Source organism: Triturus cristatus, chromosome 3_2, assembly GCF_964204655.1.
Source record: "Triturus cristatus chromosome 3_2, aTriCri1.1, whole genome shotgun sequence".
NCBI lineage: Eukaryota > Metazoa > Chordata > Amphibia > Caudata > Salamandridae > Triturus > Triturus cristatus.
In genome coordinates this window covers 1,233,477,991-1,233,495,134 of record NC_140584.1, presented here as the reverse complement: position 1 = coordinate 1,233,495,134, position 17,144 = coordinate 1,233,477,991, and the positions used below count along the sequence as shown (strand labels likewise).

The window sequence follows — 17,144 nt, the reverse complement described above, 5'->3', positions numbered from 1 at the left end:
CACATAAATCCAACCAGTATAAAACCAATATATAACATTTAGCAACAATCCACATAAATATACTCCATACCATATAACATAATTCCACTCAGCTTATTTTCACTCAACATTACATAGTTCCATGACCCTCAAATCAACTCAACTTGTTTCCATTACACACCATATAATTCCACAAGAAACCACATAATATAAAGCAGCTAACTCTGTATAATGTATAATAGTGTTAGCTTCTGTTTTATGTTTTATGGTTTTTATTATTTCATAACAATAATTTTATTGCATCTTTTTAAAGCAAATACTGCAATGGTTTTCTATAACTATGCAAAATAAATAAACATAAACTTAAAGTTAAACATTCTATAAATCAGCAACACAATAACATAACAGACCGCATATATACAATCTACACCACATAATTCCACATCACACCACAAAATTCAGTAGCCCACCACATAATTCAACTCCTCTACATAGCAATCCACAACACAAAATCCTATACCGTTTACTCTCCATAACACACAAACCCACTCCACATAATAAAGTACCACATAATTACTATCCAATTAATAATCAATCAACCTTTATTGTGTGATTATTTAAGACTTGTAAAACGTAGGATGCCCATGCACACGTCAGTGATTCAAATATGTATGTACACAGAGTAATGGAGAGAACACAAATCAAATAAACACTTGGTAGATCCAATCACGTGAGTAATTTCTTGATTAATAAATTTCTTGATTTAGTAAAGTTCCGTTGCCCAGCTGGGCAACGGAACTTTATTAAATCAAGAAATTACTCACGTCATTGGATCTACCAACGGATCAAACTGGGACGGCATGGTGAGCAAAAAAACGATGGATTCAGGCCCAGATCTCTGTACTGGGGTGAATGTATGACATTGTTCTGCATTCTGTCCATCACTTGTTGTTTTTGCATTTGTCACCCCGAGTGGGATGGGTATGCCCAGACCTGGGTCCCTTGCTCTCCATGCCACCGGAAATCAAGCAAGCCTGGCTGAAGAGGGCTGAAATGCCAGAAACCGGTCCTAGGATGCTTGTTCCAGTCCAGGGAGGACCTGGCTTGGCAGTTCGGGCTGGACTGTTCCCATGAGGCACAGGGTCAAGACTGATTTGCATATGGCTGGGTTCAAACTGGAACGGCATGGTGAGCAAAAAAACAATGGATTTAGGCCCAGATCTCTGTACTGGGGTGAATGTATGACATTGTGCTGCATTCTGTCCATCAATTGTTGTTTTTGCAAAGTAAATAAAGGATGCTGGAGTCGATCCACGTCCTGTTGCACAAACGTTGAAAAGATATTGGAGGAAGAACAAGGTGTGGGAAGGCTCGTGTTTGTTCTGTCTGTCCCATGATGGCCCCGCCCTCAGAGCGTCAGAGCTGTAAGGGGGGGTGTTCCCTCCTTAAGGTATGACGCACTCCTTCAGTAAACTGAAGTAAGTGCACAGTGAACACAGGAGAAGCTCTCCCAGGGCAGCATCGACCGAACCAGCACCCACACAAGGCGTCTGTGACTGTCCCAGAGGTAAGCAGCCTGGATATCACAGGTCAAAGGTCATTTCTCAAGTCTATGTTCATTCTGCGCCAAGCAGGGGGTTGAATCTCTCGTGCATTTTATGCGCAGCCGTGTTAATGAGGCTTGAACCCAGCTGACTAGCAACATAGCAATGTACATTAATCTGGACCTGGAAACTATACACTTGTGTACATTAATCAGGGCCTGTGTCATGATATTACATTCACATATTCACAAGTGCACTGCGTTCCACTCATCTCTGTAGGTTGGGTTTAGATTCACAGAGAGTAGATGGTTTCCACAGCACCTCAGAGACAGTCCTGTGTTTCCTTTTAATGTCATTAAGCATGGGTTGTGCAGCAGGGTGCTTTATTAATGAACCCAGACCTTTCCCTTCCATTTGCCAGTCTCATTGAGGCACTGAGTGGCAGCTTCATTGGAGAAAAGTCACCTTGGTGGTGATGGCCAGAAGGGAGTTTCCATAGTCTCCCCACATTGATTTGGGGAGAGGATGTGGCCTAACGGCTAGGGCGGTCAAGCTCAAATCTGAGGAACCAGGTTCAGGTCTCGGCAACGACGCTCAACATCCTGTGATTCTGGGCAAATCTCTTAAACTCCCTGTGCCTAAAAAAATAAATGTGTCTTTGTGTAATTCAACTGGTGCTCTCGTAAAGCGCTCTGATACCTTCGGGTCAGGTTTGCGCTATATAAAACTGCGTAAAACAAAAAAACAAAAAATATAGTCAATCTGGGAGAGGACAGGACCAGGGAGTGTGTCACAGTTTGAAGTCATAAATGAAATGTTTGGTTTCTTCAGGTTTTTAATTTGGTTCAGGTGCTGTTAGCTGTTGTGTTGCTGTGCTAGTGCAGATGTGGGCGATTGTCCAACAGAACGTGCAAACACCCAAAGCAGTATTGGTCAAATGTCCACCTGAAGCTCCACCCAGTAGGACAGATGTTCACACAATGCAGCAAGGCAAGTTGCAGCGCTGATTAAAATTGAGAGGGCAGAAAAGTGACAAATCTCTCAAGATATGGTGCATTGCCGCTCTCTGCTGCACTGGCACACAATCTGCAGCCCAGCACCAACGCAGGCACGCTTGCACCATGGAGCAACGGTGCCTGTATGACAGGCTACACTGGCACACAATCTGCAGCCCGGCACCAACGCAGGCACGCTTGCACCATGGAGCAACGGTGCCTGCACTGGCACACAATCTGCAGCCCAGCACCAACGCAGGCACGCTTGCACCATGGAGCAACGGTGCCTGCATTGGCACACAATCTGCAGCCCAGCACCAACGCAGGCACGCTTGCACCATGGAGCAACGGTGCCTGTGTTACAGGCTGCACTGGCACACAATCTGCAGCCCAGCACCAACGCAGGCACGCTTGCACCATGGAGCAACGGTGCCTGTTTTACAGGCTGCACTGGCACACAATCTGCAGCCTAGCACCAACGCAGGCACGCTTGCACCATGGAGCAACGGTGCCTGTTTTACAGGCTGCACTGGCACACAATCTGCAGCCCAGCACCAACGCAGGCACGCTTGCACCATGGAGCAACGGTGCCTGTTTTACAGGCTGCACTGGCACACAATCTGCAGCCTAGCACCAACGCAGGCACACTTGCACCATGGAGCAACGGTGCCTGCACTGGCACACAATCTGCAGCCTCGCACCAACGCAGGCACACTTGCACCATGGAGCAATGGTGCCTGCACTGGCACACAATCTGCAGTCCAGCACCAACGCAGGCACGCTTGCACCATGGAGCAACAGTGCCTATACTGGCACACAATCTGCAGCCCAGCACCAACGCAGGCACGCTTGCACCATGGAGCAACGGTGCCTGTTATACAGGCTGCACTGGCACACAATCTGCAGCCTAGCACCAACGCAGGCACGCTTGCACCATGGAGCAACGGTGCCTGCACTGGCACACAATCTGCAGCCCAGCACCAACGCAGGCACGCTTGCACCATGGAGCAACGGTGCCTGTACTGGCAAACTATCTTCAGCCCAGCACCAACGCAGGCACGCTTGCACCATAGAGCAACGGTGCCTGCACTGGCACACAATCTGCAGCCTAGCACCAACGCAGGCACGCTTGCACCATGGAGCAACGGTGCCTGTTTTACAGGCTGCACTGGCACACAATCTGCAGCCCAGCACCAACACAGGCACGCTTGCACCATGGAGCAACGGTGCCTGTTTTACAGGCTGCGCTGGCACACAATCTGCAGCCTAGCACCAACGCAGGCACGCTTGCACCATGAAGCAATGGTGCCTGTTTTACAGGCTGCACTGGCACACAATCTGCAGCCCAGCACCAACACAGGCACGCTTGCACCATGGAGCAACGGTGCCTGCACTGTCACACAATCCGAAGCCTAGCACCAACGCAGGCATGCTTGCACCATGGAGCAACGGTGCCTGCACTGGCACACAATCTGCAGCCCAGCACCAACGCAGGCACGCTTGCACCATGGAGCAACGGTGCCTGTTTTACAGGCTGCACTGGCACACAATCTGCAGCCCAGCACCAACACAGGCACGCTTGCACCATGGAGCAACGGTGCCTGCACTGTCACACAATCCGAAGCCTAGCACCAACGCAGGCATGCTTGCACCATGGAGCAACGGTGCCTGCACTGGCACACAATCTGCAGCCCAGCACCAACGCAGGCACGCTTGCACCATGGAGCAACGGTGCCTGTTTTACAGCCTGCACTGGCACACAATCTGCAGCCCAGCACAGACGCAGGCACACTTGCACCATGGAGCAACGGTGCCCGTTTTACAGGCTGCACTGGCACACAATCTGCAGCCTAGCACCAACGCAGGCACGCTTGCACCATGGAGCAACGGTGCCTGTTTTACAGGCTGCACTGGCACACAATCTGCAGCCTAGCACCAAAGCAGGCACGCTTGCACCATGGAGCAACGGTGCCTGTTTCACAGCCTGCACTGGCACACAATCGGCAGCCTAGCACCAACGCAGGCACGCTTGCACCATGGAGCAACGGTGCCTGTACTGGCAAACTATCTTCAGCCCAGCACCAACGCAGGCACGCTTGCACCATAGAGCAACGGTGCCTGCACTGGCACACAATCTGCAGCCCAGCACCAACGCAGGCACGCTTGCACCATGGAGCAACGGTGCCTGTATTACAGGCTGCACAGGCACATAATCTGCAGCCTAGCACCAACGCAGGCACGCTCGCACCATGGAGCAACGGTGCCTGTATTACAGGCCGCACAGGCACACAATCTGCAGCCTAGCACCAATGCAGGCACGCTTGCACCATGGAGCAACGGTGCCTGTATTACAGGCTGCACAGGCACACAATCTGCAGCCTAGCACCAACGCAGGCACGCTTGCACCATGGAGCAACTGTGCCTGTATTACAGGCTGCACAGGCACATAATCTGCAGCCTAGCACCAACGCAGGCACGCTTGCACCATGGAGCAACGGTGCCTGTATTACAGGCTGCACAGGCACACAATCTGCAGCCTAGCACCAACGCAGGCACGCTTGCACCATGGAGCAACGGTGCCTGTGCTGAAGGCAGGATTGTTCCTTTGCAGGCAATGAGAGATGGGGATGGATGTTCACTTGGGTACAAAGGTGATGATGAGATTTTGGGGATTCACTTGAGGTTTTGGAGGAGGGCGGGGTGAGCGGCAGGGGATTGTATAATGGTACGGAGAGGGAAGCCGAGTGAAGCCAACCCTCTGGCTTGGTAAATCTGGGGTCACAAATGTCACTTATTTTCTATTCCTCACTTATTGTGTTAGCATTATAAATATATTTTTGGGTGTGTGAGTTTGTGTTTTGATAAAGATCTCTGTATTTACAAATGAATATATTACTCATTTCGGCTGAAGTGACTATTAATCAATACACTTCCCGGGCTACTTCCTTAAAATGTGTTAGGTAAATACTACAAAAGTTGAATTAATTTAGACATTTTGATTATATTCTTCTTCTTTTCAGGCTCATGAGAGAGTTATTGCAAAAAATCAGATACTTGCAACAATGATAAGCATTTTCTTGAAATTAGTTCCTTATATTTTATAAGGGTCGTGACCGCATATAAAGGAAACCTTATACAGAAAATGAAGGTGTAAGCGCAATTTCACACAGACTTCAATCACAGCTCTGCAGACACATGGGAGACCCCTGGAGTACCGATGGCCTGGGTACCTCAGTATCATATACTAGGGACTTACAAGGGTACCCCAGTATGTCAATTGTGGGATGTACAAAGCACTGACCGTGTCACTTAGAGGAGAGAGCAATGCCCCGGGGTCCTGGTTAGCAGGATCCCAGTGAACTACAGGCAAAGCACATTGACAACAGGGGAAAAATGGGGATCTCAAAGCCAGAAAGATCCTTCTATCCTACATATCTATTCTAAACCATTCATAAAAAAGGGTCTCTACCTTTATTCAAAGGATTATAAGATGCTAAGTTAAATGGATGTGGGGAAAAAGTCTTAAATAAATTAATCTTAAAAATATTGAAAGACTTCACTGATGATGAAGGATTGATATCCGTAGACAAAGGTGTATTTAAATGTGTTCACTCTTTTGACATAGCAAGGGAGGCAATTGATTTGAAAGAAAATCTTTTTTGCTGTTCTGTAGATTTTTAGGCGGCCTTCGATTAGGTGAATCATGAGATACTTTGGGCGGACTTGAAGAAGATAGGGATGCCTTGTGGATCATTATGTATATTTAAAGAACTCAATCGTGAGTAGTAGAGAGTAGTAGTGAGTAGTAGCGAGAGTAGTAGAGAGTGAGTAGTAGACAGTGAGTAGTAGAGAGTGAGTAGTAGAGAGTGAGTACAGAGTTGAGAGTAGTAGAGAGTAGTAGAGAGTGGGTAGTAGAGAGTAGTAGAGAGTGAGTAATAGAGTAGTAGAGAGTGAGGAATAGAGTAGCAGAGAGTGAGTAGTAGAGAGTGAGTAATAGAGTAGTAGAGAGTGGGTAGTAGAGAGTAGTAGAGAGAGTAGTAGAGAGTGAGTAGTAGAGAGTATAGAGTAGTAGAGTAGTAGAGAGTGAGTAGTAGAGTAGTAGAGAGCAGTAGAGAGTGAGTAATAGAGTAGTAGAGAGTGAGTAGTAGAGGGTAGTAGAGAGTGAATAGAGAGTAGAGAGTAATTAATCATACTTACTTACTGAACTGATTAACACCAAACCAACAAAATCAAACCTTTTTAATTAACGTTCTACTTTCATTCCATGTTTGGTGTAAATCTATTCTGTGGTTGTAGGCACGAGCAAAATGTCTTACAAGAGCTGAAATTACAACTTTTTCCCACTGCGCGGATCTGCACATATAATCCAACCCAGACTTTAGCTGACTGAGCTAGGAAATTACAAAATGTTGTGCAAATCTCTTTACAGGGGCAAAGCTTAGATGGAAATGAAAACGATGCCTTTGCAAAAGAAAGTGTTTCTGAACCACAGCTGTTTAGTTATCCACATTTTCCTGTCTCTAATCCCCAATACTGACCTGTCCTTTCCAGATGTTTTTACCAGTTTCAAAATACACATTTGTTCATATTGATTTGTTAGTATTCTGGCCAATGCTATAATGTCACTCATTCAATGTAATGCATGTTGTAGATTAGACCTACATTGAGGAGACAGAGGCCCTGACAGGGCCAGGGTACCCCAGTGGGCCTCATTCACCCTCATGCTGGTCCTAGATTGAGGAGGTAGAGGCCCTGACAGGGCCAGGGTACCCTAGTGGGCCTCATTCACCCTCATGCTAGTCCTAGATTGAGGAGGTAGAGGCCCTGACATGGCCAGGGTACCCTAGTGGGCATCATTCACCCTCATGCTGGTCCTAGAATGAGGAGGTAGAGGCCCTGACAGGGCCAGGGTACCCCAGTGGGCCTTATTCAACCTCATGCTGGTTCTAGATTGAGGAGGTAGAGGCCCTGACAGGGGCAGGGTACCCCAGTGGGTCTCATTCACCCTCATGCTGGTCCTAGATTGAGGAGGTAGAGGCCCTGACATGGCCAGGGTACCCCAGTGGGCCTCATTGACCCTCATGCTGGTCCTAGATTGAGGAGGTAGAGGCCCTGACAGGGCCAGGTACCCCAGTGGGCCTCATTCACCCTCATGCTGGTCCAAGATTGAGGAGGTAGAGGCCCTGACATGGCCAGGGTACCCCAGTGGGCCTCATTCACCCTCATGCTGGTCCTAGATTGAGGAGGTAGAGGCCCTGACAGGGCCAGGGTACCCCAATGGGCCTCATTCACCCTCATGCTGGTCCTAGATTGAGGAGGTAGAGGCCCTGACATGGCCAGGGTACCCTAGTGGGCCTCATTCACCCTCATGCTGGTCCTAGATTGAGGAGGTAGAGGCCCTGACAGGGCCAGGGTACCTTAGTGGGCCTCATTCACCCTCATGCTGGTCCTAGATTGAGGAGGTAGAGACCCTGACAGGGCCAGGGTACCCCAGTGGGCCTCATTCACCCCCATGCTGGTCCTAGATTGAGGAGGTAGAGGCCCTGACAGGGCCAGGGTACCCCAGTGGGCCTTATTCACCCTCAGGCTGGTCCTAGATTGAGGAGGTAGAGGCCCTGACATGACCAGGGTAGCCCAGTGGGCCTCATTCACCCTCATGCTGGTCCTAGATTGAGGAGGTAGAGGCCCTGACAGGGCCAGGGTACCCTAGTGGGCCTCATTCACCCTCATGCTGGTCCTAGATTGAGGAGATAGAGGCCCTGACATGGCCAGGGTACCCTAATGGGCCTCATTCACACTCATGCTGGGTCTAGATTGAGGAGGTAGTGGCCCTGACAGGGCCAGTATACCCCAGTGGGCCTCTTCACCCTCATGCTGGTCCTAGATTGAGGGGGTAGAGGCCCTGACATGGCCAGGGTACCCTAGTGGGCCTCATTCACCCTCATGCTGGTCCTAGATTGAGGAGGTAGTGGCCCTGACATGGCCAGGGTACCCTAGTGGGCCTCATTCACCCTCTAGATTGTCACCTGCTCTGTATAATCTGCACTGAAGAGAATTAGGTACAGGGTGGAATCCAGGACAAGGTAAGAGATCCAGGGTGAGCAGGAACAGAAAGAGCAGTCTTTCATGAACCCACAGAGAATCTACCAGGGAAATACTAGTGTAACAAGTAAAGATATACTCAAGTGCTCTGAGTAAGTCAAAGAAACCTTTGAACCTAAGTGACACTGATGTTAAATTGTCTTTTCCTATTTTCAGAATCTTGAAAATGTTGCTGACGGTCTTGTTCCACCTTCAAGTGCTCTGTGCCTGTTTTGCTATCCGTGAGTGTGTTTTATTTCTACTTCTGTATTTCAAGATTATTTTGTATGATATTTTATCTTTCCCTGCTGTGAACAGCCATTTCTGGTAAAGTGAGAGAGAGGAGGAGAGAGAGGGGGAGAGAGAGGAGGAGGGCAGAGTGAGCGAGAGAGACAGAGGGCAGAGTGAGAGAGAGAAAGAAAGGGACAGAGACGGAGAGAGTGGGAGAGAGAGAGCAGATTCTAGAGTTAGAAGAAGAATGTAGGAAAAAGGAATAGATTTTATGGGAATAAAGAAAGAAAGAGATATAGAACTTGTGCATTCCTGCTAAAGGACGGATTACTTCTGCACAGAGTATCTCTTTCTTCATAGCTGTGGGAATTATGAAACCAGAACACAAAGCTGAGGACGCCCAGTGCTGCCTAGAGTTTCCCAGGGATCAGGAGACTGGGCAGATTCAATGGGACCTGCACAGATAAGCATCTGAGAGCCCAGATGGCTGGTGTGAGGGAGGGTCTGTGAGGTGTGGTCCCAGAGAAGCCAAGAACCATTTACAGGCCCATCACTGTCTGAGGTGTGCCACCGTCAGCAGACACACCTACACTGCCTCTTTGTTACACACAATATGCCAAGGTCTTCTTGTTGGTATAAACAATACTCTAATACCTTCTGAGAGCACCTCTCCTCTAAGGCCCTCTGCAGACAGAGGTTTACAAGGCAAGATTCAAGCTTCAGTGAAACGCCTGATCCATGCAAGCATCATGAACCCAACAAGCACTGATGCTGTTTGTTAAAGGCTTTTGTGATTGTTTCAGAGGGGGCATTATTGTTGTGATTATAAAATACAGGAATTTTGCTTCATATCACATGAACGCAAAAACAACAGTTGATGGACAGAATGCAGAACAATGTCATACATTCACCCCAGTACAGAGATCTGGGCCTAAATCCATCGTTTTTTTGCTCACCGTGCCGTTCCAGTTTGGACCCAGCCATATGCAAATCAGTCTTGACCCTGTGCCTCATGGGAACAGTCCAGCCCGAACTGCCAAGCCAGGTCCTCCCTGGACTGGAACCAAGCAAGTTATATCACATGAACATCACAATTTAATCTACAGAATAAAGACTGTTGGTTTAGGGGGTAACACAGCTGTCACATGGTGTACATGATTTTCTAGGGTGGCCAGAATGTTGTCTAGGTGCATTAAATTAATATGTAACATTTGATCATATGTATTTGTAAAGCACAATCAGAGAGTTCACTCCAAAAGCCCCTCAGTCAATAAAGAGGGTTGATTTTTTTACTGCATTCATTTTTAACCTTGATTGTTCCAATATTATTGAACTGATTTACTTCTGATTAGCCTTTTTGGCTTTGTCACTGTATAACATTTCCTAATGAAAGTGCATGAGGAAAATTGCATTTTGGGACCCCCCTTTTACTCGGTCCCTGCTTGATGGATCACCCCGAAATCTTCAGAGGAAGGAGCTGGGGGGAGGAGGATCTTTGTTCAGGAAAGCTTCATGAATATTTGCAAAGTGACATCAAAGTTATTGGCAAAGAAACTCACTTCCTATGAAAAGTCTGACGTAACTGTAAGTATACAGTGGTGACGGCCGCTGTGTAGTATCTTGCTATCCGGGGCAGGAGTAGAAGAATTTGGATGCAAGGGGCAGAGAGGTGATGGGGATGCCAGGGCCTTGAAGAGAGTGTACAGTTACCGGGGAACATTGTTCTTGTATAAGCGTTCAACTTTGTTCTGGGATAATGACCCCCAAGTAGGGGACGAAGTCTTTAAAAGTGGATGTGAGTAGTAAGAGAAGGGTCAGGTATTCCTATGCTGTGAGATGTTTGGTAATTAATTTTGAATCCAGACATTTTAAACAATTTCTCCTTGTCAGTTTAGTAATAGAAGTAGCTCTGATTCACAAAGATACATTTACACTTTTGTGTACTTTTGTGTACGGTTACCATCTTCTTGCTATTCACACACTTCAATTAAACAGTAAGTTTACAAATGTGGAGATTCTGCAGTCAGGGTGGAGAACTCTGCACCTATACATATAGGCCTGTCCAATCCTTTATGTCCCCCCTCCTCCCTGACTGCAGATTTTCCGCAGTCCTAAACTTCCTAATCATCCAAGTTCATGAATCGCAAAAAAAATAGTAACTTATTTTTAGTAGTAAATCCTTTTAGAGCTAGTTTTTAATTTTTTTTATTTAGTGCTTTTTTGAGAAAGTAAAAATCAGGGGTACGAGTAGACCCCCTTGTCTTATTCCTCTTGTATGATGGATCTATTGAGAGCGCTTGCATTATATGTTGGTTGCGCGTAATTGCCAAAGATAAACTTAGATATTGTTAAGCTCAGATAAGTTTTCAACAATATGTTTGGTAGATCACATTTTGCCGTGTAGTGCATATTATGAAGAGCGATATAAATAAATACCATTCAAATTAAAGTATAAATATATTTTGACCATTTAAATGATTTAATGCAATTGATCATTATATATGAGCTTTTCACTGAACTTGGATAAAAGCTTTACCAGCCTCATGTTCAAGTGGATGTTGAAGGGATTCAGAGTCACCAGAAGGGCCTGTCTGCAAGTCTGCACACTAACAATATAAAAGGTTCTGTGCAAGAGCTCTCTGCACTCTCTGTAAAGTGCTGTGCACAAAACAATCTACATGCATAAGGGTTCTTTTCGGGTATTGGAGAGCCTGCAGGTGGAGTCTACGGACAAACTGAGCCACTTGGGAAAAATTTCCAAGGTTGGAAAAAACCCAAATTGATGGTGCATGAACTTCAATTTAACATATTTGAATAACTTGTTCTCAGAAATACCTGAAGAACGTTTGCATTGTATCTGTTTATCGCCATCCAGGCATGCCTTCACGGTGCTAACGTGCTCTTGTCCTCTAGTTTGCTAACCGTGTGAGCGCTGATGGAAACAGTGTTTTAAAACTACCTGAGCCAGCTCCTGGTTCCGAAGATTCCTTGCCTGGTAAATATATCTAAAGACATGTTCAGGAACCAAAGTTGCAAAGAGTTACTTGTACTGGTTCTGATCTCTTATCCAGAGTACCAGGCCTAGAGGCTCTTAGTTTGTGGCACAACGTAAGAAATATTTATTGTTTGGCTATTGCTTGATTTAACCCAATCTGTGTGTACGGTGGACGGGAGCCGTCTGTGCTTGTGTGCACAGGACGACTTCCAGCCATCCTGGCACATGACACCGGAAATCCCTCTGGTGCAGGCACCAGAGGAATTTCTTTGTCTCCCCCAAAGCCTTGGGAGATGGGGAAGAGCTTCCCCAGCTCCCGAGGCCCCCCTGGTTTCTATGAAATGACGATCAGCGCGCACACCTTTAGGCTTCTGTCAGTTTCACTTTCTATGTGCTTAAAGGGCTATCTCAGCCCCCTGAGCATGTAGAAAGATGGGAGAGGTATCATTGAAAAGGGGAGAATTTCCCCTTTCCAATGGCCCCCCTCGCCATTGCACCCCTGCTTGGAGATCGCCCCCAGAAAGCACAAAAGGTTCCAGCGATTCCACTGGCTTTTTTTATGCATTGGGGCTGCCTAGAATGTGCATACCAATGCCTCCACCCCCTCAAAAAATAGCCACAGTCTTTCTGCCCCCCTTAGGGGCATATCGGGGCAAACCGCTCCGATTCTCCCCCAAGGCAGCATAATGCCCACTCGGCACAGACTTGTTTTTAGCAATGTGCCTATCTGTGGATTTTGGGCCCTAACGCAGTCGGCACATAGGGAAACCATTTTTGAAAATTAGACTTCAAGAGGAATCCAGGATGGGGGGACTTGTGTGTCTCTCACCAGGTTCTGTTACCCAGAATCCTTTCCAAACCTCAAACTTAGGTAAAAAAAAACAAAATTTCCTCACATTTCTGTGATGGAAAGTTCTGAGATTAGCGTGAATCTACAAAATTCCACCCACCTCACATCCCCCTAAGTCTTCTGAGAAAAATGGTACCTCACTTGTGTGGGTAGGCCTAGTGTTCAACATTTTTTAATACGGTGTGTGTGGACTTGCGTTTGGCAGGCAATTATGCATGGACTGGCGCTTAGCTGGTGGTGTGCGTGAACTGGCCCTCGGCTGGCGGTGTGCGTGGGCTGGCACTTGGCTGGCAGTGTGCATGAACTGGCGCTTGGCTGGCGGTATGCGTAGACTTGTCCTTGGCTGGCGGTTTGCGTGGACTGGCACTTGAAGGAGAAACTTTGAGGATCCACGCAAGCCATACTTTGTTGTCCTCCCCCAGGTGTCTAGTTTTCAGAAATGTGTGAGTTTGGTAGGTTTCCCCAAATGGCGGCCGAGCCCGGGGCCAAAAACCCAGGGGATCCCCTTGCAAAACCAGGTTGTTTTGAGATAGGTAATTTTGATGCTGCCTCAATAGGTTTTGGGCCCTTACCTGTCATGGGTACTTGACCCACCCACGTGAGTGAGGTACCATTTTTATCGGGTGACCTGGGGGAATGCTGGGTGGTAGGAAGTTTGTGGATCCACACAGATTCCAGAACTTTACCACACAGAAAGTTGTGAACAATTTGATTTTTTCAGCTAAATTTGAGGTTTGTAGGGGAATCTGGGTAAGGAAACGTTGAGGGATCCATGCAAGTCATACCTCATTGAACTCCCCAGGGTGTCTAGTTTTCAGAAATGTGTGGGTATGGTAGGTTTCCCTAGATGGTGAAGAGCCTGGGGCCAAAAAACCAGGTGCCCCCCCAGAACCAGGGAGTTTAGTTATAGGTAATTTTGAAGTCTACACAGTACGATTTGGGCCATTTCCTGTTGCAACCACTATTCCTACCCACACGAATGAGGTACAATTTTTATCAGGAGACCTGGCGAAATGCTGGGTGGTAGGAAACTTGTGTCAGCCCTGTGATCCGACAACTTTCCCACACAGAAATGTGAGAAAAAATAGATTTTGCCACAAAATGTGAGGTTTGCAGGGGATTCTGGGTAGGGAAATGTTGGGGTACCCAAGCAAGCCATACCTTGCTAGACTCCTCCGGTTGTCTAGATTTCAGAAATGTGTGGGTATGGTAGGTTTCCCTAGATGACCACCATGCCAGGGGCCAAAAACACATGGGACCCCCCTTGCAAAACCAGGTTGTTTTGTGATAGGTAATTTTGATGTTGCCTCAACAGGTTTTTGGCACTTGCCCGTCGTGGGTACTTGACCCACCCATGGCAGTGAGGTACCATTTATATTGGGAGACCTGGGGGAATGCTGGGTGGTAGAAAATTTGCAGATCCATGCAGATTTCATATCTTTCCCACACAGAAAACTGAGAAAAAAGTGATTCTTTCAGCTAAATTTGAGGTTTGCAGGGGGTTCTGGGTAGGAAAACGTTGGGGGACCCAAACAAGCCATACCTTGCTGGACACCCTCAGGTGTCTAGTTTTCTGAAATGTGTGGGTTTGGTAGATTTCCCAAGAGGGCCGCCGAGCCTCCGGCCAAATGCCCAGGTGTCTCCCCTTGAAAAACCAGATTGTTTTGTAATAAACCATTTAGATGTCTCCTCAATATGATTTGGGCCCTTGCCCATCACGGGAAATTGGGGCACCCACATATTTGAGGTACCATTTTTATCAGGAGACCTGGGGGAACGGTGGGTGGTAGGAAATTTGTGGATTTACATAGATACCAAAACTTTCCACCGCAGAAATGTGAGGAATTTTTTTTCTTTTTACAAAGTTTGAGGTTTGCAAGGGATTCTGGGTAACAAACCTGCTGAAAGCCAGACAAGTCACCCGATCCTGTATTCCCCTGTCTAGTTTAAAAAAAAATATAGGTTTGCTAGGTTTCCCTAGGTGTCGGCAGAGTTAGGGTTCAACATCTACAGCTAGGCACTTTGCAAAAAAGGGTCAGTTTTCACTGTGAAAATGTGGTGTGTCCCTATTGCGTTTTGCGTTGTTTCCTGTCGCGGGCACTAGGCCCACCCACACAAGTGAGGTACCATTTTTCTCAAAAGTCTTTGGGGAATGCGAGGTGGGTGGAATTTTGTGGATCCACGCATATTCCAGAGCTTTCCACCACAGAAATGTGAGGAAAATTTGTTTGTTTTTTTTGGACAAATTTTGAGGTTTGCAAAGTATTCAGGGTAGCAGAAACTGGTGAGAGCCAGACAAGTCACCCCATCCTGAATTCCCCTAGTTGTCTAGTTTTCAAATATGTATAGGTTTGCTAAGTTTTCCTAGGTGCCGGCAAACCTAGGGTTCAAAATCTACAGCTAGGCACTTTGCAAAAAAAGGGCTGTTTCCTGTCGCGGACACTAGGCCTACCCACACAAGTGAGGTACCATTTTTCTCAGAAGGCTTAGGGAAATGTGGGGTCTGTGGAATTTTGTAGATCCACACAGATTCCATAACTTTCCCCCACAGAAATTTGAGGAAAATTAGTTTTTTTGACAAAATTTGAGGTTTGCAAGCTGTTCTGGGTAACAGAACCTGGTGAGAGCCAGACAACTCCCCCTATCCTGAATTCCCCTGGGTGTCTAGCTTTAAAAAATGTATAGGTTTGCTAGGTTTCCCTGGGTGCCGGCAGAGCTAGGGTTCAAAATCTACAGCTAAGCACTTTGCAAAAAAAGGGGTCCGTTTTCACTGTGAAAATGTGGTGTGTCCATGTAGCGTTTTGGGCTGTTTCCTGTCATGGGCACTAGGCCTACCCACACAAGTGAGGTACCATTTTTTTTGGAAGACTTTGGGAAATGTGGGGTGGGTGGAATTTTGTGGTTTCACGCAGATGCCTGAACTTTCCATCACAGAAATGTCATCTCCTAGTTTCTGTGCCTCCCATGAGGCTTTCATCAGGTACATTCCACCATCATCTGCCACTCGTAAAATAGGCAATTACGAGAAAGGACACAAGGATGGACTGGGGGACATATGACCTGTTGCCCCCGTTGACCCTGGAATCTAACACAACACTTGCAGGCTGGTTCCCCCTTGCTCCTGGGGCCTAGTCTTTGACCAGGACTTTGATCAGGAACCAGGAGCCCTTCCTCCTACGGGTGGCCAGTGAGCGTTAGCACCTACTCCGAGGTGTGGAGTGGGCAGGGTGTGGAGCGGCAAGGGTAAGGGCAAGGGCTGTGCCACAGGGTCAGAAGGGGCTGCTCAGTACATCTGCCTTACATTGCTACCCTCCTACCGGCCTGCCTCATCGTGGAATTGTTTTAATGATCCTCCCGCCTAACAGCTTCTGGTCCGTCCCTTTAAGCCCCTTGAGCATCCCTCCACATAACATCCCAACTCACAGGCCCACTGTCACCCCTCCTCCTTCCCTCTTTCTGAGGTCAGCTACAGGCACCGTAATGTCTAAAGAAAGCTCCCAATTGCCAACATCAAAACAGAACCCTAAGCCCATAGCTGTGGACATGCTTACAAACAAGGCTGCTTTGGTGGGGTATCTGATCAGCTAAAGGACCAGCCCAATGCTGGCAAATCGTACGTTATACGCAGTTGGTTAAGGGTCCAAAATTCTGCCTCTTTAGAGAGCAGCCCAGTGTGGACAAACGTGGATGCCGAAAACGTGGACGACAAGATTTCCAAGGGTTCTGAACCTCTACACTTATACATAAGGACGATGAGGCCCCCAAGGGCTCTGAACCTTTCATAGTCACAACAACCTCCACAACCATAAAAGAGGCACGCCCAAAGGCAATCATCCAGACAGAGGAGGATGAAATAGGACCAATCCCCCTATCAATGGGAATGGAGCCACCCCACCGGTCCATCATATCTACATCACCTATGAGGAGGAAGAGAAGGTCCCAGTCTTGCCATAACTTGGAGCCTCCCCAGCTCTACTCGACGCTCACACATTAAACTATACTGCGAATCTGGAAAGGGACCTGGTCGCTGCAACAGCCGGGGGGGTCACTGGATGACACCGGTAGTCCGTGTAAAAGTTCAACAATTTTGGCTGACAACTTCCATACCCCAAAAAAAGAAATGGACACCGCTGCATTGTTACAAGGCGCAACAATTCATAAGAGTACGGATGGATCATGTATCACCATAGGCTCATCCTTTGAGCCTGAGTCAAGTGACTTCCTGCACAGATCTCCATCGCTCCTGTCGTTTGAACTTTCATGCGCGCAGGACAACCTGCTAAGGTCAGTCAGCACTTCCCATTAACCTGCTAACATGGCAATCGGAGAAGCTCGAACTACAAATGGACACCCTCCAAGTCATGGCAACAAAAATGGACGAGATGGCCAAGAAAATCGATAAGTTGGCTGCAACCATTAGCAATCCAACCCTGCTAACTCCCTCTCCTGAATATCTGTGCCCTATTCTA

The 17,144-nt window shown here is 47.4% G+C and overlaps 1 protein-coding gene across 2 annotated transcripts in view; it reads left to right on the top strand.

Moving 5' to 3' along the window:
• Window positions 1–1,442: 1,442 nt before the first annotated feature.
• The window catches only part of LOC146859544 (CD5 antigen-like), a 1,596,548-nt gene continuing 1,580,846 nt past the window's right edge, over window positions 1,443–17,144 (top strand). For both annotated transcript variants that reach the window (XM_085650242.1, XM_085650243.1), the window contains exons 1-2: window positions 1,443–1,546; window positions 8,777–8,841. In XM_085650242.1, coding sequence (XP_085506368.1) covers window positions 8,787–8,841 — 55 coding nt within the window. In that variant the 5' untranslated portion in view covers window positions 1,443–1,546; window positions 8,777–8,786. The remainder of the gene's footprint in view (window positions 1,547–8,776; window positions 8,842–17,144) is intronic.